The sequence below is a fragment of the Glycine max genome, chromosome 11 (assembly GCF_000004515.6).
Source record: "Glycine max cultivar Williams 82 chromosome 11, Glycine_max_v4.0, whole genome shotgun sequence".
In the NCBI taxonomy this organism is placed as follows: Eukaryota; Viridiplantae; Streptophyta; class Magnoliopsida; order Fabales; family Fabaceae; genus Glycine; species Glycine max.
The window spans coordinates 38635662-38658979 of NC_038247.2; the positions used below are offsets into that span (position 1 = coordinate 38635662).

At 33.0% G+C, this 23318-nt stretch overlaps 3 protein-coding genes across 10 annotated transcripts; 2 read left to right on the forward strand and 1 right to left on the reverse strand.

The window, feature by feature from the left end:
- The first annotated feature begins 2685 nt into the window (after positions 1–2685).
- LOC100776892 (coilin) lies at positions 2686–9361 on the forward strand. Of its 2 annotated transcripts, none has more exons than XM_006591422.4 (13): positions 2686–2979; positions 3162–3226; positions 3349–3606; positions 3999–4217; positions 4608–4644; positions 5555–5641; positions 6455–6626; positions 6737–6774; positions 7394–7591; positions 7810–7881; positions 7969–8121; positions 8513–8744; positions 8834–9361. In XM_006591422.4, the coding sequence occupies exons 1-13, from the start codon at positions 2788–2790 to the stop codon at positions 9022–9024; spliced, it is 1914 nt and encodes a 637-aa protein (XP_006591485.1). In that variant the 5' UTR covers positions 2686–2787; the 3' UTR covers positions 9025–9361. The 2 variants fall into 2 exon arrangements, with proteins under 2 accessions (XP_006591485.1, XP_003538595.2); XM_003538547.5 differs by having other exon boundaries at positions 7406–7591.
- On the reverse strand, positions 8740–13006 carry LOC100775448 (protein-tyrosine-phosphatase MKP1). Of its 4 annotated transcripts, none has more exons than XM_003538544.5 (2): positions 10213–13006; positions 8740–9241 (listed from the first exon to the last, which is right to left on the reverse strand). In XM_003538544.5, the coding sequence occupies exons 1-2, from the start codon at positions 12190–12192 to the stop codon at positions 9227–9229; spliced, it is 1995 nt and encodes a 664-aa protein (XP_003538592.1). In that variant the 5' UTR covers positions 12193–13006; the 3' UTR covers positions 8740–9226. The 4 variants fall into 4 exon arrangements, with proteins under 4 accessions (XP_003538592.1, XP_006591486.1, XP_040862877.1 ...); XM_006591423.4 differs by lacking the exon at positions 8740–9241 and adding an exon at positions 9720–10082; XM_041006943.1 differs by lacking the exon at positions 8740–9241 and adding an exon at positions 9720–10087.
- Positions 13007–19316: 6310 nt separating this feature from the next.
- Positions 19317–23265, forward strand: LOC100820356 (E3 ubiquitin-protein ligase RGLG5). 4 transcript variants are annotated; one of them, XM_006591420.4, is made up of 13 exons: positions 19317–19581; positions 19819–20124; positions 20621–20705; positions 20793–20933; positions 21034–21147; positions 21223–21320; positions 21648–21727; positions 21802–21907; positions 21998–22125; positions 22251–22434; positions 22607–22663; positions 22793–22927; positions 23009–23265. In XM_006591420.4, exons 1-12 carry the CDS (start codon positions 19570–19572, stop codon positions 22871–22873), a joined length of 1392 nt encoding a protein of 463 aa, XP_006591483.1. In that variant the 5' UTR covers positions 19317–19569; the 3' UTR covers positions 22874–22927; positions 23009–23265. The 4 variants fall into 4 exon arrangements, with proteins under 4 accessions (XP_006591483.1, XP_003538591.1, XP_014619755.1 ...); XM_003538543.5 differs by having other exon boundaries at positions 19321–19581; positions 23005–23265; XM_014764269.3 differs by having other exon boundaries at positions 19324–19730; positions 23005–23265.
- The last annotated feature ends 53 nt before the right edge of the window (positions 23266–23318 follow it).

Sequence of the window (23318 nt, forward strand, 5' to 3'; positions counted from 1 at the left end):
TAGCTACTGTTTTCTATTTTTCGATTCTCTAATGTAATTCCCCTCCCTCCGCGAGGGCATGATCGTCATTCACCGACAGACACCCTTCACTCTTCCCTGCCTCTGCAAGTGGACCCTCCTTCTTTACTCGTTTTGTTTTTTTAAATTGATTTTCGATATTGACTCACCTTAATGGTCCATTTGCTAGATGGAAAGGTGATGTAAATGAGTGGATCATAAAATTTTTATGGGATCCACGTTTTTACTCTTTATTTTAATTTAAAATTTTATCTTTTTTTCTTTTTATTTTTTTCTTTTACTTTACCAAATATAAACCAAGTAAGATAGTCAACCAATAACATTCATAATTTATATAAGATTTAATTATTAATTTGGTCTCTAAATTATTTTAAATTGTTCAATTTAATCTATAAATTTTAAAAAAGTTTAATTTAATTCTTGAGTTCTTAAGAAAATCATCCCAAATTTTTAAAATATTCAATTGGATTCTCATTAAGTTTTTTAAAAAGTTAATCAATTTGGTCTCCAAAATATTTTAAATAATTTAATTTAGTCTTCAAGTTCTTAAAAAATTGGAGATCAAATTGATTCATTTTTAAGAATTTGATATCAAATTGAAATTTTTATAAATTTAAAGACAAATTGATTGGTTTTTAAAAATTTGATAATCAAATTGAACCTTTTATGAAAATCAAATTGAACAATTTGAGATAATTTGGAGAATAAATTAATAATTAAGCTTTTGAGTAAATCAAGTTAAAAAATTGACTAATTTTATACATATTTTCTAGACTTAATTTTATTTTAAGTCCTCAAGTGTTATAATTATGCAATTTCAATTTACTGAATTCTAGTTATGCAAAGTGTATGTTTAGGTCCATTTGAAGACTCCAAACCTAAGTTTGCAAAGGAAACTCTTTATATTTTAGAACTCAACTTACATTTGAGAGGGAGTTGTCGTTTTGTGGAATATGACAGTCGTATAGTTTTAGTTCCTCTATCAGTCTCCTATTAAAAAATTAATAAGTTTGGGTGAAATGATACCGAATAATGACATGATAACTAATATGTTACATGACACTAGAGAAATAAAAAAAAATAATCAAGGTGTGTCAAAATATGTATCAAACATTGTTAATAGCCAAGTCATCATCTCATGTTATGTTAATAGAATTTATTAAATATTTAACAAAAGACTAGCAATGTGTTTGGGTGGCATTAGAAGCCGAGAAAATATTAATTGTTTTTTAAGAATTGTTACATTATAGTAAATGAAAATTTATTAGAAAAATAAAAAATTCACTAATTTATTAAGGGTTGAAAAAAGTGTCAATGACCAAAAATTAAATTATTGTTTTATTAGAGACTGAATGCAAAAAAAAAAATTATCAAAAAACAAACATAAAATTTGAATATTTATTTGGGATCAACAATATGTTTTAGCATATAAAAATGAAGAGAGAAAATTGGGATAGAAGTGAGATGGAAGAGAAAATACATATATGTTTAGTTTTTTTTTTCATCCTTCAACAAACTTTCTTTTTTGGTTTTCTAAGTTTCTTTCTTCGTCACTCTTTCTCCAAATGCAAAAAGGATGTGTAAATCAATGTTGTTGTTGAAGGAAGAGAGAGAAAATAATTAATGTGACAAATGTATGATAAAAAAATGTAGAGAGAGACAGAGAAATTTTGGGATAGAAGTGAAATGGAAGGGAAAGTAAATGCATGTTTAGGTTTTTTCCTTTTTTTCTCATCCTTCAACAAACTTTCTTCGTCATTCTTCTAAGTCTTTATCTTTGTCACTCTTTTTCCAAGTGCATAGAGGTGTAAATCAATGTTGTTGTAGAAAGAACTTGGATTAATGAAGACTGCAATAGTTGTAAATATTGAAATTAAAAGTAGACTTTGAAATTGATATTCTAGTTGTAAGTCCCTGAACAATCAACTCATAAAATGTCAAAAGTGCATCAAAAAGATAAGCAAACGACCTCATTCTTGACAAATCAGTTGTCAATTTACCTAGTTAAACTAGTCGATCTGCCTTATTCTTGACAACAATAATGATAATGATTGATGAGAATAATAAAATGATGACAAATATGATAGTATGTATGATAATGATATGAGAGTCTTATTAAACAATAATACTAATTATTTATCTCTACGTTCATTGTAATTACTGCTCTACCACTGTCACCAAGTATATCATAATTTACCGTCATTATCATTATCGCATTGTTATTATTATCAATGTTATCACTGATACCAATCATCACAACTATCATTGTCACTATAATCACATTATTACTATTATGATGATTATCATTGTTATTGTAACTATCACAAACACTATCATGGTTGTTATTGTTTTGATTGTTATAAGTTAATTATCATTGTTGTTAAAGTCTTATCACCTAGTCTTTGCCCATTACAAACATTTTGATTATTGTCAAATGATATCAAATCAATATAATTTTTGGATTAAAGTTTCAATATTAAATTAAAAAAGTAAAATGACAAAAATTTGAAAACTAGAAATTCACAAGTATATCGAATGACTAACAAGTTTCTCAATTTTTAAAATTCGAGCTATTTTTTAAAAAAATGATTATAAAACAATTCTATTTGAACTTTAATCTTAAAAAAAAAACTATACTAGCGGGGTGACTTTGGTCTTTTTCAGCCAGGCCAGTGTGTGTGACACCGTTTATAAGCTTAGCAAGGGTTTAAGAGGTCAAACGAACGAGCGAGCACTGAGCAGCGGTTGCCGGAAAAACCATTGACGACGATGGCGGAGACGGTGAGACTTCGCGTGGTGTTCGAGGATCGTGGCATGTTGAGCAAGTCAAAGAAGAAGCAAGGGCTCAAGCGTTGCTGGTTTCTGCTTAAACCCCAACACACCGCCATTTCCGATGTTGCCTCTCATCTACTCAACACTTTCCGCCTCCACCGCACCTGTCCCCATGGCATCGTCCTATCGGTATGTATGCATATATGCATGTTGTTCGATTACTCTTTCCCATCATCATCATTTTTAACAATCATGAAACAAATTCGCATATCTTCATTTGATGATTCGATTGGTTTATTGAGCTGTTGAGTATATTGCTTTGACGATTGAAATTTTGGATAACTGTGGTGGTTCCGTTTTTTTTAATGCAGATGGATGGTTTTGTTTTGCCATCTTTTGAATCCACTTGCATTTTGAAGGATAAGGACATTGTTTGGTGAGTTTATGCAATTATCGGTGTTTTTTTTTTTCTTTCAGTTTTCACTCTCATTCATGTGTTGTTGCTGTCAATATATAGTTTCTGCTTGCTGTGTTATAATGCTTGTGTATTTGTGGTAGTGTGAAGAGAAAAGGAAGCGTATCAACTGATGATAATAAACCTGCAATGCTGCCACCTGCGGCTTGTGAGAATCAGTCTATTGAGCTTCCGAAACTTCTCACAATTGAGGGCCTTCAAGAGGAGTCTGGGGGAGAAGAAACCATGTCCCACAAGGATGGCGATGACCAACTTGAAGATGCAGTTTATGTGGAATCTGAATCGGACAGGAATGTTGTCTCCAAGAAAAGAAAAGCTTCAAAGAAGCTCAAGAGCCCTAGGTTTGTTTTTTCCTCAAATTTTTAATTGTTAGTACAACAAAGCTTATAAAGTTGTCAGAGTCTTTTCAGCATTATTTATTAGGAGGTGTTTTCTCTTCTCTGAGTGTTTCAGAATCTAGTTTTGTATAAGTAACTTTTGTGAGGTTGCTTTTCTGCTCTGACTAGGTAACATATTTTGGCAAATCTCTGTATGTGGGAGTAAGTTGGGCAATGGCATTAATCTTTCTGCTCCTTTTTTAACTTTAATTGTTTGAGTGTATGATTAACTAGGGATCTCTCTTTTTCCTTCGAAACCTTTTTTTCTTTCCCCTTGTTTGGAACTTTGAGTAGTTATTGGAGCATTTAAACATTATTTGGGTTGTTAACTTGATTCCATTATCTTTTACATTCAGTCAGAAGAAGATTAAGTTGTCTACTGCCGAAAACTTGTCAGTCATTCCTCAGGTCCACGAGGAGGAAAACGGAAGCTCTGAAGGCCATATTCATCACCAATTGAGTGTTGTCAAGAAGGACAAGAAGAAGCATTCCAATTTATCTAGTCAGTCAAATAAGTCAAGCAACCTTAATAAACAGAAGAATGACAAAAGTGATCCTACAAGTGATGAAACAAGGTGCAATTTGTTCACATTTGTGATTTATATAATATGTCAAATGATGTATTTTCCTTATCTGATTGTGCATTGCAGTGTATATTTTGTCCTTTTTGGGCAAGGCAATAAACTGATAAAATTTTATGGACAATTTTGTGTGCATGTCTGGTGTTTTTTTATCTTGGTTATTTTATATTTATTTGTCTGTGTTTGTAAATTAAGAGTTGTGCTTTGATGGAGTAGAAAACAATAAGCTTTTCTGTTATGTGTAGATTGTTTGATTCCTGAGTTCCTCCTATTGTTTCTTCCAATTTGAAATCCCTGTCCCCTTATGATGAGGATGTTGGTTTCCGGAATATCAAAAATAAAAATATATTTTTTTTCCTTATTTTTCTCTGATATGCTGTACAGGTTTGTCCAGCCTCAAGATGAAAGCGAAACTAAAAAGGTAACACTTTATTTGCACTGTTTTTGAATTCACATATAGTTCTTGTTTGCACTGAATTAAAAATAATAAAGTTCCATGTTGTCATGATGATCCGTTCACATTTTGATTTTCTTTAAAAGTTTACCAAATTTCACTTGTAAACATATGAAGAATATTTCCAGTTTAAGGCTTTAAGCTTGATTCTTTGGTTATCAATGCTGAGGTATGATATAGCAAGTAAAAAATATATATATTTCCTTCAAGTCAAATTAGCAACTTCTGCTTGTAGTTGACTTTCTGACTTTTCTCATGTCCTTCCTTCCCTAAAAAGGTAAAATGAGGTGTATCTGGATATGTTCACATGTGTTTAATAGGACTTGATGTGGCCAAATAATAGGGTTTGAAATAAAATGGATTAAATACTCAAATCGAGCCTCCAAGGATATATATATAACATCATTCTAGTCCTCCAAATATTTTGTACACCAATTTGGTCCTTCATAGCTTTAAATTAGTGTTGATTTGGGGGTTAAATTGGTGTCCAAAGATATACCAATACATCAAGTGAATTAATTGATGTTCATGTGTTAAACAATCAGGGACCAAATTGATATCTAAAAATCATTGAAGAATCAACTCTATGTCCCATGTATATAGAGGACCAATTTGAGTATTTGGTCAATAAAATACTCCTGTCCCTATGAAAATAAAAGCAGGATGGCTTTCTTATTTAGTTCATGATAGTATACTGTGGTCTGTGAAGATTAGTTGGCGAATGATTTAGGAATTTCCATTTTTATGGACATGTTTCTGGATACTTCATCTCACTTGGTCATTTTATCCTGTTTCAATAGTCAATACTTTGCTATTCCATCTCTTCACAAAAGAACAGGGGATGTCTAGTATTTACACTTTAATTTTATTTTGTCAGTTGCCTAGCAGAAGTGCTCGGCGGAAGAAAGCTAAAAGAAGATGGCTGAGGGAACTAAAATTAGAGAATGAGATGAAGGAGAAGAAGGTAATTTGGTTCTGTAATGCTACTGTAGATGTATTTATGGAGATAGGATCTTATGAACAGTGTTGTTAAATAGCCACTATAGTGGTTCTACGGTGCCATTGTGTTGTGGAATTCGTTGGTTCGCAATCATGACTTTGTTTGCTATTGCGGCATCTCAATAGATGGATGTGGGACTGCATGTGACCTTTTTCCCAATCAATCCCAGTGTCCCACTCCCCCCATGCATGTAAAATTTGTTAAACTAATCCCATATGTAATCCCTTGTTCATGGCTTCATGTAAGGATCAAGGAAGGACTCCTCCACTCCTCCATTAACATTTATTCACCTCTTCCTGCATCCTCTGGTCATCTTCAACGAGTCTCCGGGCCATTGAACTTGAGTTTATATCATGCCAAATTTTATGCATTTTATTTTTATTTGCATACAACTTAATTTTTTTTATATATGATTTATGTATTGATATATATATCATTTATTTCAACCATTATGCGGCTTTCACTATTTGCATGCAGTCCTGCACTCTATCCTCTATATGATATAGCAAATTATTGGCTTTCTGCCATTTTCCGCGATCTGCAATTGATAACATTGCTTGTGAATGATAATTTACTAGCTGTATTTGATATTGTTGACTTGTTGAGTTATAGACTTTTGTCCCCAGGTGATAGTATTGCAAGAAAACTGACAAATGATTAAATACATTTTGCAAATCATTTGTCAGTTTTCTTGGATCACTTGTCTAAGCTTACTATTTGCATAATGTATTTAATCATTTTTTCTGAAAGGAAATGTTCTTTTGTTCAAATTGTCAGCCCCATCAGACTCCAGTGCTTGAAAAAGATGGACAAGAATTACCTATCAAAGATAATAATTGTGTTGTTTCTGATGTACATCAAAAACCTGATGAAGAAAGTGGAGAAGAAGATGACATTGTTCCTGTGGAAATTAGGCCAGGGCACATTCGGTTTGAGCCCCTTAAGAAAGGTTTGAATGCAGATCTCAGCTATAAAATTTTAAAGTAGCAATTGTGTTTTTGGGCTTCGGGATTAATTGCTTTCATGATCTGATACATGTCCATGCTCTATTTGATGCAGATCAGGATCAGGCAGTGACACAGGATCAGTTTCCAGTGGTTGGTTTGATTTTCCTCAATAAAAGATTTACAATTTCCACTGTGTTTTACTCTCCATCATAAATAGTCAATTTAATATGTTAATTTTGCAGAAAATTGTACTATGCATTAAGATTATTATTATTTGCATTTGAACTTCTTACTTTATGTTTTATCTGGGGTTTTAGACTTTAGGGCTTGATGGAGAATGAAGAATGTTCCAGTCAGAAGTGACTTGTGATTGGGAAGTACATAATTTACAAAACAGCCTTTTCTTCACTCTTAGTCCTTTCTTGGGTGTGTGATGGGTAATGAGGATAGGCGGGAGGGAGCTAACAAAATTATATAGGTTTATTCTCGGGAGATACTTTGAAAGGAATCAATGTTACTAGATATAAATTTGATAGCACTTGAACAGCTTGTGTAATCCATATTTTGATTCTCACTAAAGGGCTAAGAATAGCTTGAAGTTGTAAAACTTACTATCTTGATTAACTAATCAAAGTTTGGTGCACAGATGTAATTCCATTCAGTTCTGTAATATGGTCAAAACTTTGGAGGTATTAGAGTATCAGGAGATATGCTATTATTTTTGTCATGATATTTCAATTGATTTGTAAATGTAAACTGAATGTTTCAGGAAATATTTCAGTGGAATGGAATTACCAACAAGAAGAAGGGCCAGAAATGGGGTAAAGAGAGAATGTCATTCCGTAAACAGGATGGCTACGAACATTCCAGTCAAGATTGTCCTACAGTTCGGAATGCTGAAAAGGAACAGCCATCCAATGCAATAGATTTTGATAAGCTTAAACCTTATTATACAAGCTTGCCTAAGGTGTTTTTCTTTCCTACCCCCTAATGTATCCTTATGGCATTTCTTATTCTGCTCAGTATCCTAGAAGTTAATTAACCTGTTGCAATATGCTAGGAGCCATTTCAGCTGTTTTTGGTTATACCCTTCAAATTCTTATCTGTATTCAGTGCTATGAATCTGTAAATTCTGTTGCATGGTACTCTTTTGGTGCTTTTTAATAACTTATGTATACACTGCAGGAAGGTGATGTAATTGCTTATCGATTGATTGAGTTAACAGCATCTTGGACTCCGGAACTTTCCTCCTTTAGGGTACATATCAAGTCTGCTTTTGGATTACATTATTGAAAACAAAATTGCATCAGAAGTTTAATACGTATTACATCTATGTCCTTGCAGGTTGGGAAAATATCTCGGTATGATGCTAAATCAAACAGGATTTGGCTGGAACCAGTTTTAGAATATCCATTTGATTTTAAGAAAAAAATAGATGAGGATGCATCTTCTGTACAGTATAATCCATCCCCTTATCAAGAGAATGGTTCTTTAGAGGTAATAAAGTTATTTCATTTTTTTTCCCGTTTATTTCATTTTTGCACCGTAGCTTATATAGTAGGGGAGGAGTCAATATGTCCACTATGGTAAACAATATATAAGTGGTGCTTGGTTTAGGAGAATTCAATATGTCCACTATGGTAAACAGTATATAAGTGGTGCCTGGTTTATGTTAATCCAATGAATTGATGGATTGCAGGTATATAAAACAGCTAATATCCAGACATCTTGTGCCGGTGCATTTAAGTTTTTAGTTTTATCTTACTCTGTATCATGACAAAGTGTTAAAGCCCTAATTTTAATTGAATCTTCAAAAAACTTTTTTTTTTAATAGAACTAGCATGCTGCTGCTTATTTGCATGAAAATGACATTGTTTTCCTTCTACAGATAGAGTATACATCGCTTGCTGATGTTCGAATGGTTAAGCATGGCAATCCTGATTTGAAAACTGTAGTTGTTTCTAGTGATGCTTGGGTTAAGACAACAAAAGCAACTAATGATATTACCAAAGAAAAACTTGCGGCAAAAGCAACTAATGGTAGCACTGATGAAAAACTCGCAGCTGATCAAACTACCATGGGAAGTTGCCAGCCAGAAAGAGGTCATATCACTGCTAAAGGTAATGTACACTTTACGATTATTGGAGTGTATGGTCTATAGAAAAATGAAAACATTTTGATGCACTAAACATGTGGAATTTCTTTACAGAAAATGGGGAAGTAAACGTGTGGGACGAAATTAACGAGGCATTAAAAGCAAAGAAGGCCAAGCTGTCGAAGGAGGATGGTTGGAGTAGAGGAGGAGAGAGCTCTAGCACGAGGTCATGGTCCCATAGAGCCATGAGATGCAGTGCGCTGGGTCCCACAATGGCATTGTTAAGGTCCAACAATGGACTTTAAGAAACAAGCCTACATCTGTTGTGTCACCTATCCGTAGTATTTTGGCATATATGAACAAATTACCGAAGCCACCATCATCTTTTTGGTTATATGAACAAATTACCGAACCACCATCAGCAATTCAGGTTGCATGTCCTGATTTCAGTATATTATAGGCAAAATATTTGAAGGCTTATTCTTATTATCCATCTTTCGGATGTTATTAGTTGCAGTCCTCCTGAAAACCAAGCAAAAAATTGAATCAACTGCTACACAAAAATATGAGACCATTGTTCACCTTCCTAAGTACCAAACAAAAAAATTATGATTATAGATAAAAACGCCTCTTTTCACACAATTTACTGTTAAAAATTCTATGATTGTTAGTTGGCAAACCGTGTTGTATTTAAACCCTGCAAACTAACAGTTGTCTGCGACTAATTAACCAGGCAGACTATTAGAAATCAGCGTTCCATCACTCAAGTTAAATATGGGTTTTGAAACTTAATTGTTATTAATTAATGGATGCAGTAACTAATGACAGATGAAGATTCATTCTACAACACCGTAAGCTACTTCTACTAACTTGTACACATTAACATTGATTCCTGACGAGTTAAGATGGACTCCATATTCAATTTAGCAACTGTTATGTACTTCAATTGTATAAGCAGGCAGACTAAAAGAAATCAGCGTTCCATCACTCAAGTTAAATATGGGTTTTGAAACTTAATTGTTTATTAATTAATGGAAGCAGTAACTAATGACAGATGATGATTCATTCTACAACACCGTAAGCTACTTCTACTAACTTGTACACATTAACATTAATTCCTGACGAGTTAAGATGGACTCCATATTCAATTTAGCAACTGTTATGTACTTCAATTGCAATTATAATATGCATGTAATCACAAATCATCAGTATTGGGCACGCTGCAAATTTACATCCAAAATTTGCAGAATTCGTGCTCAACTCATCCCATTTCCTTTCTCCTCTATGTCAAGCTCAGCCATTTTATTACATAACTCTGTACCACGATCCTCTTTGTCATTAATCTCACTCTGCGGTTCAACACCTGAACTAATAATATAGTCATCTGATATTAGCCATTTTCCTTTGTTTTCACGGTCAGATTGTTTGCAAGTATCATCATCCTTCACCACATTATCATCTAATTCAGGCAAAGAGAAAGACAGTGATCTTACCACGTTGTTCTTGGGGACATGAGAGGATTCACTGGCTGAGGGTAGCAACATCAGAGGCGGTGGATGATTCCCTCTGCGCTCGGCGATGGAGAGGAAAGAACCTTTCAACTGCAAATTGGAGTTCGCCCCTCCAAATGTGTGATTAGCTGAAAATTCTTCCAAGGGTGAAGAGACATCTTTGTGAAGTAAAGTGGAATTTTCTGAGAAAGACGCGTCTTTAACATAAAAGGGTTCAGCCGATTCAAGGCCAGATGGTGATGGCTGCCGAGAAGACACCAAGGACAAGTCGGACCAGTTGGTAGAGGAAGGCGAAAAAGTAAATGAACTGGCGTAATCAGAACTTGAAGGTGAGAGTGTTGGTGACTTGGAATTGAATTTTGGAATGCAGCTTATGAAGCAAGGAAAAGGATTTGATGTGCCGGTAGGAGACAGTGGCAATGATGAAGCAACACCATGAACAGAGAAGTCCATGGCTTCAGGACTACCTTTTTCCCTATTTGGATAGCATTCAAAGGAATCCGGTGAACCACACGGAGGAATTGATGATGGTGACAAAGGCTCATATGCAGCTTCCTCAGATACACTAGGTTGATGATCATTGCATGGGGTTGAATCAGCATCACAGATGAATTTGGGGGATGTGAGCAATCCACTAGCAAACTTCCTCCTCAGTCTTGCCCAACCTTGTTCTCTAGCAGGAAGACAAGTTTCTGATCCTGGATCAGACAAGGAAAAAGGTGGAACAACCCCACCAGCAAGTGCCTTGTGGAAAATCTCAAAATCCAAATCATATGCATCAATTTTTCTTGGACCAGTAGTCATCCCAGAATCAACCGGTTCAACAGCACTCTCCATGCCTTCAGAGGGCTCCTCCATGATCACCACTTCTTTTTCAGAATCACCTGATATTCGTTGCTCAATAGAAAGAGCAATCCAAAACCCGGGTGGTTCTTCACCTTCGTGGATTGTCAAAATAGGACCTTTTGCCCCCTCATAACGGATCACCTGAAAGGCTGCACTCCTTGCATTGCATGACATCACAGAGTCACAATGTTTCCCATTCCAAACATAGATAGCAGAAGGAACATGGACAATGAATGCCCCACGAGAATCAAGAGCTTGTGAACCTGGCTGGTTAACCATCTTGGGGACAAGATGAAGAGGGTCATAGGGGGAGTGAGGAGCCATACGATACATCTTGAGAACAGAATTTGGACTTGCAGGCATAGCATGAACCCTTTTCTGACACTGCAAAAGTTGACAAGCAAAACCCATGTTCGGGTTTGTGACAGCCCTTGCAGTCTTCACAAACTGAAAAGCATCTTCAAAGCTCTGCCCTTCCCTCCACATGAGGTAAGCAATCACCAAAGCCGTTGATCGAGAAACCCCTTGACAACAATGGACAAGGACACGCCCACCTTGCTCTCTAACATCCTCAAAGTAATCAAACACATCATAGAGAATACTTGTGATGTCCTCAGTGGGGCTGTCCTGCAACCAAAGTGTCTTGTACACAAAATCACCTTTGAAATACTCAGGACAAACAAAGCCAACACAGTTGAGAACGTGAGTGATTCCATTCTGCCTGAGGAGTTCGTGGTTCTTGGCTACCGTGTCACTCCCCAAGTATATGTGCTCGGCAATTCTGGAACACTCTTTGTCAAAGAAGGCCAATTTGTCCCTCTTGAAGAGAAAATCCTTGGTGGGTTGTTGTTGACTTGAGGAGGTTGAGGAGCCTCTTGGAGTCTGAGGAAGTGGCCAAACTCCAAGATCATCAGATCCAGCACTAGGCCATTCCTCCACGTTGCGTTTGTTGATTGAGAGAGGCTGAAGGGGTGGCAAAAGTGGTCTTGTTTTGCTGTTTGTCGGTGGCTTGCGGCTATTGGGAGACCTATCAGTCCATGAAACAGAACGAGAATAAGTTTTCCATGCAACACCACCGGGGGGGGCTTTGTCCTTCTTACCCGCTTCCCCTAACATGGTGTTTTTTTTTTTTTTCTGAAGAAAAAGGGTGTGCTATAAGATGGAAAAGACAGAAACTTGATCCGCACCCATTAAAGCATTGTTACTCACTATTGAGTACTACAGAGGGAAAAAATTAGAGAGGGGTTGTTCTTGTTCAAGTTCAAAAACGTGGTAAATGGGAGAGGAGGTATTTGCAGCTTTGAGTTTGTCTACCCCTAGTGTTCCATATTCCCACCTAATACACTTGACCCTGTCTTTGTCTCTGACTCTTTCTTTGGAACATACACATATGCATGTTGATAAATAAATAAAAAAGTGAAGGGAGAAGGAAAATTCAAAGCAGACAACACGTCATCATTTGCACTTTTTTTAATTTCTTTCTTTTTCCTTACCCAGAGTAGTGGCGAAGTTGAAGTTCTATTAACATATCATAGTTGAGCGTATGAGTACAATGTAGTGTAGGAAAAAAAACAAGCATTTCTAAGTATCTTTCTTACAAGGCAAATGGATAAAAGACATTACACGCCTCTTTCTTGGCTCTTGCAGTGTCGATTAGTTACGCATACGTCCACCTTCTCTGAACTCCTAATTCTCTAAATCTACTCATTTTAGTCAAATGAAAGTTACAGTCTCAATCATGTTGCAACTCTTTTACCGGTTCCTTCCTTTTACTTTTATTAGTTCAGTCACGTTGTATGCAAAAGAATACATATCTGAAATATATGTATATGTTTAGTAGTACCACAAAATTCGACAAAGTAGTTTAGCATACCCCTAATACTAGTACTACTTGGTCGTTGGTTCCTTTTGTTTTTGGTTTGAACAAAATAAAGCAGATACCTTATTGTATCTTAATGCATACATAGCATGCACATTGTACAATTTAATCTTTTTAATTTGTCCAGGCTTCGTTGCCAAACCAAATTTTAATCTAGCACACACATATATAATTGCCAAACCATACACACACAAAGATATATATATGCGTGTGTGTGTGTTATAAAGCGTAATGGTAGGGAGTTGTAAGCAGTGAGTGAGAATATTTTTGTTTGTTGAACGTAAGAATATTGTACAATAGGAAATTGCCAAATTATTGCAAATTAGTATATGAAAAGAAATTAAAATAAAAAAGGGTCAAAAAAGGGTGGCGATGCAACTAGAAGCCAATTGGTTAAGTTTGTGGTCCGCATGGAAGACCTTTCCAAACTAGCCGCCTTAGAATTATTATCCTGCGAAGCACGTCATTATATGTGATCCCATTAGTGTTGCATCTTTACAATATATCCAACCACCCCAGCTTTGTCCACTCCCAAATTTAGTCTCTCTCATAAAGACTAAAAAGTGGTGCCCTTAAAACTGTCCCAAGTTTTGATGCAGATGGGAGTAGATAGAAAATAGACTACAAATTGCATTGATGAAGTCAATTTTAGGCATTTGGTAATAATGCATGTTAAAACAAAAATAACTTTGAATATGAAGTTATTCAATGAGATACATCATACATATTATTATAAGATGCTGTTTGAACATTCCAAAGTGGTAAACAGGTATAAATTTTAAATTTCTTTTGCATAGCCTAATTTAAATGATTGTGGATTGTTTTTGAAATGATGATCAGGCATTCTCGCATTTTTAATTGTCAGGTTCGTATTAAAATTTAAATAATAAAGTGAGATATGAATGACAAGTGCCATCTCCCTTTTGTCCCATGTTCTTTTTTTCCCAGTCATGTAAATTATTGCTAGGTTTCATTAAAAAAATGTTCATTTATTTTCCTCATGGTTGTTAGTGTTTTAAAAACAAAACATGTAACATTTTTCAAGCATTCGGTAGTTGACATTGACAATTTGGCATTTTAATTTTTAAATCTGCTTAAAACAGGCCCAAGTGAAAAGTGGAGCCTTACGGAGCTTCGTTTGGACCACCCAATTTGGATAGGGCTTGTTGTGCTTTAGTGAAGGGAATTGCTGGGCTTATTGATATAATCAGAACTTTGCGCACCCTACAAATGGCTGATATACCCAGCATATGATGAATAATTTCAATATTGTTCTTCCATAAAGCTAATACGGACTGTAAATTCATAAGTCTAATACGGATTCATAATTTGTAAGTGATCAATATTGTTTTTTCAAAAATATATTTTACAAATTAATTTAAAATTAATGAGTCATGCAGGAATCAAATCTGTGACTTTTGTGTTATTAACACAATGTTTTAACCAACTGAACTGTTAGGTCAGTTATGTTATAAAACAATTAATATCCCTATATATATATATAACACTAAAATTTTTAATGTATATTTAACGCACGTGTAAGTTTAGATTATAAATTTTGTGACAATTAATTTTGATCTAATAATTAATTTGTTTACATATATAAATTTTTATGAAATCTATGATTTTTATTTAAAATTTATATATAGAAAAAAATATATTATTAGATTAAAATTAATTGTAATAAGGCCAAAAAATGCACTAGTAGATTTATGTTAATAACATATTTATTTACTTATATAAATTTTTATTAAACCTATGATTTTTATTTACAATTTATATATGTAAATAAATAAATTATTAGATCAAAGTTAATTATTACAAAATTTATTATATAAATTTACACGTTTATTAAATATACATTAAAAAATTTAGTGTTATATATAACTACATTAATTATTTTATAACGTAATTGGTCTATTAAGCGTCGTGCTAATAATGTTAAAGTCATAGATTTGATTCGTTCATGAGCCATTAATTTTAAATTAATCCATAATATGGATTTTTAATTCATAATAAACTTACAAATTTGTAATCTATATCAACTTTACGAAAGGACAATTGTTTATCTTGTACTGAGTGTACTAGCAATTTGTTGGGTGTGAAAAACAAATGTCCTCAGGACTATAATGTCTGACCCACGTAAAAGAAAAGATTGACTTTTTCCTTATGGTATGGTCAATTCGAATCCATATTGGTCTAAAAAACATGTTATTTGAACATTATAAAGTGGTAAATAGGTATTAATTTTAAATTACTTGTGCGTATCCATATTTAAATATTTTTTTATTGTTTTAGAAATGATCAGGCATTCACACGTCTTTAATTAACTGGTTTCGTATTAAAAATTGAATAAAAAAGTGAGTTATGAATGAACTAAAAATTGAAGTGTCAAACCTATTTTTTCCCCACTCAAGTAAATTATTGTCCGGTTTCATTAATATATATATATATATATATATATATATATATATATATATATATATTGGCTGTAAAAGAATGACATTTTTTAAGCATTTGGTAGTTAACTTAGGGATTTTAATTTTAATTGCCGCTTGGAGAATACAGGCCCAAGTGAAGAGTAAACTTAAGAAATTGGGAGTTACTTGCAAATTGCTCTTGGCCACTGTTAAGGAGCAGAAATTTTTTATTCCAAAATTATGTTTCCATGCGATTATGATTTCTTTGTTATACAATTTTTACATCCCTCTTATTATAATGAAATTGTGATTTCATCAAATATTTTTCCGTCCCAAGTATAACAACAGAAATATGTTTAATGTTTCCTTTGTATAAAGATGGGGTGTGAAGAAATTACACAACAAAAATGTGTTTTTGTGTACAAAATCCAAAACAGAAATACATCAAATATTTTTTCGCACCCCTTTTTTATACAATGCAAATGTGTTTTCATTAGACATTTTTTCTTGAATTAAGTTACCTTTTTTATTTGAATTAATTTTGATACAAATTATATTAATGACGACACACATTACTTTTATTAACAATAATCAAATTAATTGTTACATAAATTACCTTTTTATTTAAATTTAAATTAATGATGACATAAATTATTCTTTTTAGTTCAAATCAAAATAATATCATGAATTAATTTGTTTACAATTAATAAAGATAATTCTTATAATAATTAAATTAATTATCTTTATAAATGGTAACTTGCATCCAATTAATTTTATTTTGTTGAAAAAATATATTGAGTATTATTAAAAATGGTAAGTTATATCACAATTAATTTAATTACTTAAAAAGGATAACTTGCATTTATAATTAATTAAAAAATCATAAAAACAAAAAAATACAACATAAATATGATTTCATTGTGTTTTTTTTTAATAAAAAAATATACAACCAGAATATGATTCCGTTGTGTGTGTCAATGAAGATCAAAATGAAATTTTGTTTTTATTGTGTAGGAAGACATACGTAAGAAGAAGGGGAGAAGAATGAGGGGTGAAGTGTTTGAATAGGGGTGTAAAATAGTCTTTTTCAGAGAGTTTAAAGTTTTGTAGAGCAATCTTTGTAGGGACCAATAGTAACTCCCTAAGAAATTTCATTTGGACCGAGCCATGGCCATTTGGATATGTTGTTTGGCATTGGTGTGGGAATACCAAGAGACTATTGCTTCCTACACCCCATGAAAATTTTAAAACCAACTGAATGAGCAAAAATGACCTTTAGGTCTCACTAGACACCCTTGTCTCACCCTAGCAAATCCAGTGTTTCGATGAGATCAATGACCTAACTGATTTTCACAACATTGGAGGAAAGTGAACGGTCAAAAGGGTTGTTGATGAGAAAAATCTTGTTAAGTGTTTATTGAAGTATTTAGAAGAGTGTCCAATACACATATTCCAAAAGTATAAATCTATTCTGGAATATATATTATGAAATATGTTTCTGGATTACTTATATATTTTTGGAATGCTTAATTATTATTTTAGTCTTTAAATTTAAGGGATATGATTTTTTAGTCCTTGAAATTTAAAAATATTTTTTTTGTCCTGAATTTTAACAATTTGTTTGTTTTAATCTTTGTCACAATAAATTGATGATGATTTTTAGTACTATGATAGTTTTAAAATGCGGTTAAAAATAACAACTAATTTATGAAAGATAAAAACTACCACAAACTATCAATTTATTAAGCTAGAGACTAAAGAATAATTTGTCAAAATTCAAGAAAAAAAACATTTTTATATTTTAGGGACTAAAAAAAACACATTTCAAATTCAGAAACTCAAGCAGTAATTAAGTCTTTTTTTAAACTAGTTTTGATAACATAGATCAATTTTTATATTTATTTTAAAATTTTTTGAAACCAGTTTGATAAGAAAATGGATTGATTTTCCAAATTAAGTCATAATGTTGATTCATTTTGAATTTACTTTTTAAAACTATCAGTGTAAAAAAAAATCACCACAAAGTGGTTAAAGACATAAAGTGTCAATTTATTATGTTAATAATTAAAAAATGATTTGTCAAAGTTCAAGGACTAAAAAATTATTTTTAAATTTCAAAGACAAAAAAATATATCATAAATTCAATGACTAAAATAATAATTAATTCTTTTTGGGAATGACCATTTCATAATAAATTTGATAGAATGTTGTAAACATTTTGGTATTTGTCTTATATTTCTACGAATTAAAAAAATTATAAAATTAAATATGTAAAGAATTATGATTAAAATATGTTTTATGATATATATTTCAAAATAAATAATATCATATTATATAAAACAGTATCTATTAAGTCAAATTTTTTATTATTAATATATAATTATTTAAAAATATAACGTTTTTTTTATAAAAACAATATAGAAAAGTAAAGCAAGTTAGAATCACTCGAATAAATATACCAAAAAAGAATCACTAAAATTTGAACTTATCAAAATTAATTTTAGACCAAATCAAATTAGTTTAGTGGGGGCAGAATCGTCCTCTTATGCCTTGCATTTGGACTTTCATTTGACAATGGCTCATGACTGCAACTTTCAACTCGATGGTTACTAAATTCGAAAGCTATCGTACCTGTAGCTTCCTTGAAATAATGTCATCCTTGACAAAGGCTATAAAAAAGTATAAGGATCCCATTAAAGATGGATCAAATGTCATACTTTGAGGCAAAGTTCCTTAGTAAAAGTGTCATTTATAAGGACTAGAGTTATGAGATAAAAATAAGTTAAAAAGTAACATATTATAATTTTATAAGAATAAAAAAAATAGATGAAAAATTTTATAACAACAAATTTTTTTTACTAATTTTATAGAAACAAAAAATATATTTTAACCTAAAAATAATAAAACATGAGTTGACATCAGTAAAACATAAGTCACTAATATACTATGCTTCCTTATGAAATTAAGATAAACTCATTTTCTTAATTTCCTAAACACCGGTTCCTTGTAGAGAGGTAACACTTTCTAAATTACTACTCAAAACTCAAATAGTAGATGTAGATCTGAACAAACAAACTAAGTTAGCGACTCAAAATGCTTATATTAATCTAAAAACGCTTAATAAATGCTCTCATCTTAATAAAGGCTTATTATCAACACAAAATGCTTATTAACCTAAAAACGCCAAAACTCTTAATTCATCATCATAGGCAAGCTATTAACTTTTATGGCTTATTAGCTCACTAAATTTATCATCCTTGAGAGTCAGAATACTTTTCACATTTTTTACACGTATGCATTATCTCTGTTTTTTAAGCTTACAAGCAAATCCAATACTTTTCTTTTAATATTGTTCACTGGAATTTGCTAAACCACTACTAAATCGAAACAAATCTTTACCAAACTCAAAAGCTAAATTGTTGGAAGAAGACAAAAAGAAAAAAAAGAAAAGAAAAGAAAAAACAAGGGGATAGTATAGATATGTGAATCATTGATTCATTTTCCATCGAGTCTACGCACATGCTTATGCAATTCATCTCTACCCTATGTTAAAATAACACATTAAGATTAGTGTCTCTATCTCTCCTGTTATAAAAAAAATTGTCAAACATGCTCTTATTCTAGGATGTTTCGGATTGTGGGCGTAATATACTTGTCAACAGTGGAATGTTTGCAATATTACACATGTATTTACTAGGAAGGATCCACGGGAAAAAATAAATCCATTGCAATTGCAATATGCATTTTTTATCGAATAAATAAATAAAGAAGATTTCGTGTGAACTTTGTGAAATGATTGAAAAGTACTAAAAAACACAATCATTGGTTACTTGTCAACATGGTACAAGCATGTACATGTGAAATTTCCCATATAAACTTAAGATACCTCATAAGAACCATTTTAACATGTAGGAAAATGTAGGCATCATAATGTATAAAACATGCTACATCTTTAAGTTACATCATTTATAATATCATGTATTATCTTCTCTTTCCTTTTTATATTTCTATTATATATACTCCTTGTAGGGTAAGATGATTCATTTTTTTAATAATTATTAACATAATAATCTTAAAGAACTAGTTTAAAGTGGAAGAAAGGGATGAACACAGTTGACTTGACCTTACTCGATTCCTTCCAACAGCACTCTTCTTCTCCCTGGTCATAATTCATTTGCAATTCTTGTTGAAACAATGCATCTAGAGGTATATGAACAAGTCTCACTATCTTTCTTGGTCTGCTGTCGGTGTTTGTGACCTCGAAATTTCGTTCACCAGTGTTTTGGGTTGAATTCTGCTTACCCTTCAAGTATTTTTCAGTTTCCCAGAAAAAAATATTGGTGTGGCTAGTCAAAGTTGAGCTTTTTTTGTCCCTTTTGTTATCATAGTTTGATTCCTTCACCAAAGTTATATAAACATGTTGTATGTGTTTTGGAGTTTCAGCTAGAGACTTGGACAATTTTGGTTGCTATTGTGTGCATCTTGGTATTTCTTCTGAAGGAGTTTGTTATGGGAGGGAAGAGCTCAAAAGGGAGTGGTAGGAGGTATGATTTTGGTGCTTCTTCATCTTCAAGGGATAATAGCTATGGTGGATACCCTCCGCAATCACCATACACTTCTTATCAAACACCTCAGCACCCTTGTGCATCAGCATCAGCATCAGCTCCATTTTATGACTATGCACAGCCAAAAAGGAAGTTGGATAAGAAGTATTCCAGAATAGCTGATAATTACCGTTCTTTGGATGAGGTGATTAGATCATTGCATGTAACAGTGCTTTGTGATTTTCATCGGTAAATGTTAGTTATTAATTATTAGTATTTTGTTAGCGGGGGAATCGAATCCAGGACATGTCTCTCCCGCTTCTCCTTTGCTAATTGTGATTTTCATATATATTATCAGCAACTATTTGATCTCCTTTGATTTTGCTTGTTGTCATTATCATTGACTCGTCTTGTTGGGGGTTACAACATTGACTTAAAAACCTATACCCCCTTCTATGCTAATGTGAAAGCAGTTTAGATAAAGAGTTCAAAGGAAAAAGGGGTGCCAAAGATTGGGGTTCATTAATATTTACTACCGATTTTACAAGTAACCTTATACAGAATTGTAGATATATCAGAATTACTACTGTTTTGGTTTATAATAATAATTTATTAACTGTGTCAACTAACAATTAACATGTTCACAACTCCAGAGAGAAAATACACAATATTTTTGTCCAATAATAAAGTAATGAACACAGGTTACTGCTGCACTTGCGAATGCTGGGCTGGAATCTTCTAATCTCATTGTTGGAATTGATTTCACCAAGAGCAATGAGTGGACAGGTGTTTATCTCTTACTAACAATATTTGATGCTTGAATCTTTTGTGATGAGTTATAATGCTAAATATATGTGTTGCTTTGAAAATCAGGGAAGAGGTCATTCAATCGAAAAAGTTTACATGACATTAGAAGTGGTCAAAACCCTTATGAACAAGCAATTTCTATTATCGGAAAGACTTTATCTGCTTTCGATGAAGATAACTTGATTCCCTGTTTTGGATTCGGAGATGGTAATGTCAGATATGAAACTAACTGCCTTTCCAATGAAGTTGTTTAAGTTTCCAGACTGCAACCATGATTTGTCTTTCTCCTTTCTTCATTTTCTTTCAGCGTCTACACATGATCAAGATGTATTCAGTTTCTTTTCAGAAGAGAGGTTCTGCAATGGGTTTGAGGAAGTTCTGACACGATACAGACAAATTATTCCTTCCCTCAAACTCGCAGGTGTTGCATTTACCTATTATTATCTTAGAAGTTTTTTAATTAGGCTCATTAAAACTTACCGCATTCATGTGACAGGACCCACTTCATTTGCCCCTATTATTGAAATGGCTATGACTATTGTTGAGCAAAGTGGTGGCCAATATCATGTCTTGCTAATAATTGCAGATGGACAGGTAATTCTTTAATTCATATTTCATGCTGTTGAGCTGAATACTTTTTACTTTTAAGCACTTTTTATTTGTATCAGTCATCTTCAGTTTCATATCATAAATGAAGAAATTGCAAAGCTGTAGTTGTAACTGGTTTTCCTTAGAAATGCTATTATCTACTGTAGCTCACCAGCTCATAATATCACATGTTACATGTCACCAATTGCAGAAGAAAACTACATCTGCACAATTCTATCAATACCTGGATAAATTACATCAGTTAGTTGTAGATATTCATTGTTTCTTCCCTGTGCTAGGGCTTCAAAAACTGATACTCAGCTTGTTGCACAGGTGACTAGAAGCGTTGACACACAGCATGGCAACTTAAGTCCGCAAGAGCTTAATACAATAAATGCAATAGTAAAAGCCAGGTAATTAGTTAGTTTTCTCTCTAATGGAGTACCATTCTGCATTCTTAATTTCTTATATTCCTTTACAATTGCAGTGAGTATCCACTGTCAATAGTTTTGGTGGGAGTTGGAGATGGACCATGGGAAATGATGAGGGAATTTGATGATAACATCCCTTCTCGTGTATTTGACAATTTTCAGGTTTGGTATAATTAACTTGGCCTTTTTTACTTGCCATATTTAAATCTTCCTGTTATACTGAATGTGATATTTTTATTTGGTTGGATGTAGTTTGTGAATTTTACTGAAATAATGAGGAGGAATGTAGATCCAGCCAGAAAAGAGACAGATTTTTCACTTTCAGCTTTGATGGAGATACCTTCTCAATACAAGGCAACCCTAGAGCTTGGCATATTGGGGTGATAACTTAATATCATTTCATTACATTAAAACAGGGAATTTATAGCCTGTTATGTAGGGTTTTTTCTAATGTAATAACCAATAACTGAATTTGAAAATCTCATGTCTTCATTGATATGTGTAGTTCACGGAGGGGACATTCACCAGATAGGGTTGCTCTACCCCCACCTCTTTATAGTAGAACCTCTTCCAGCATCAGCACAAAATCTACAAGGTCAAACAGTTTTCAGCAGAGGACACCTACACATACTAGCTATGATAGCGGTGTTCACACAGAGACATCATCAAGTTCTTTATACGATAATAAGGTATTAAGACCATGCTTTCTAATGTTATAAATGTCTTTCTTATTAAACTAAGACACAGTTTAGCTTTCCACCCTTAATGTCATCATAGTGATTCATGATCATTTGATTCATTTCTTTATCACTTGAATAGTGTGGTTTACATAATTCATATATATGACTTGGTTGACTGCAGGTTTGCCCCATTTGTCTTACCAATGCAAAGGATATGGCCTTTGGTTGTGGGCATCAGGTAACCAATTAAGTTACATGCCACTAATTATTAACCTTGATTCTTATATTTAAGGTTGTCTCATGTATGAAAAGGGCCAAACATATATTAAGTTTTGTTCCTTCTCCCATGCATTTTCTCTTGTGGCAGACTTGTTGTGAGTGTGGAGAAGACCTCCAATTCTGTCCCATTTGCCGGAGCACAATCCATACTAGAATAAGGCTTTACTAGTTAGCTTTGATGCAGAAGTACTTTCAATGAAAATTTCATCATTTCCAGAATAAGGTTAGTCATAAAAGTTTCATAACCTTTGAATGTTCTATCGATGCTTTAAGTCATAAATTAACGTGATTCATACGCAGGCAGGGGCTGCAAAAGGATGTGCAGATTTGGTCAGGCTCTTTTCAAGATGGTTTCTTGTCCACAAAAACTGCACTCGCAATTTCGAGGCAAAACTTGTATTCCCAGTTACAGTTAGGAAGAAGTGTTCACAGAAAGAATTGGCCTTCCCTGTTGTATATATATGCAGTTCATGTGTCTTGGAAGGCATCATGTTTTTAAATAAACTGCTTGTATAAAAATTGTTTGCATTTTTCTAAAGAGCATTTATTGTTTTGGTCAAATCTAGATTGTCTTTCTACAAAGCATGAATCCATGTATTTGATCTTTTTCATGT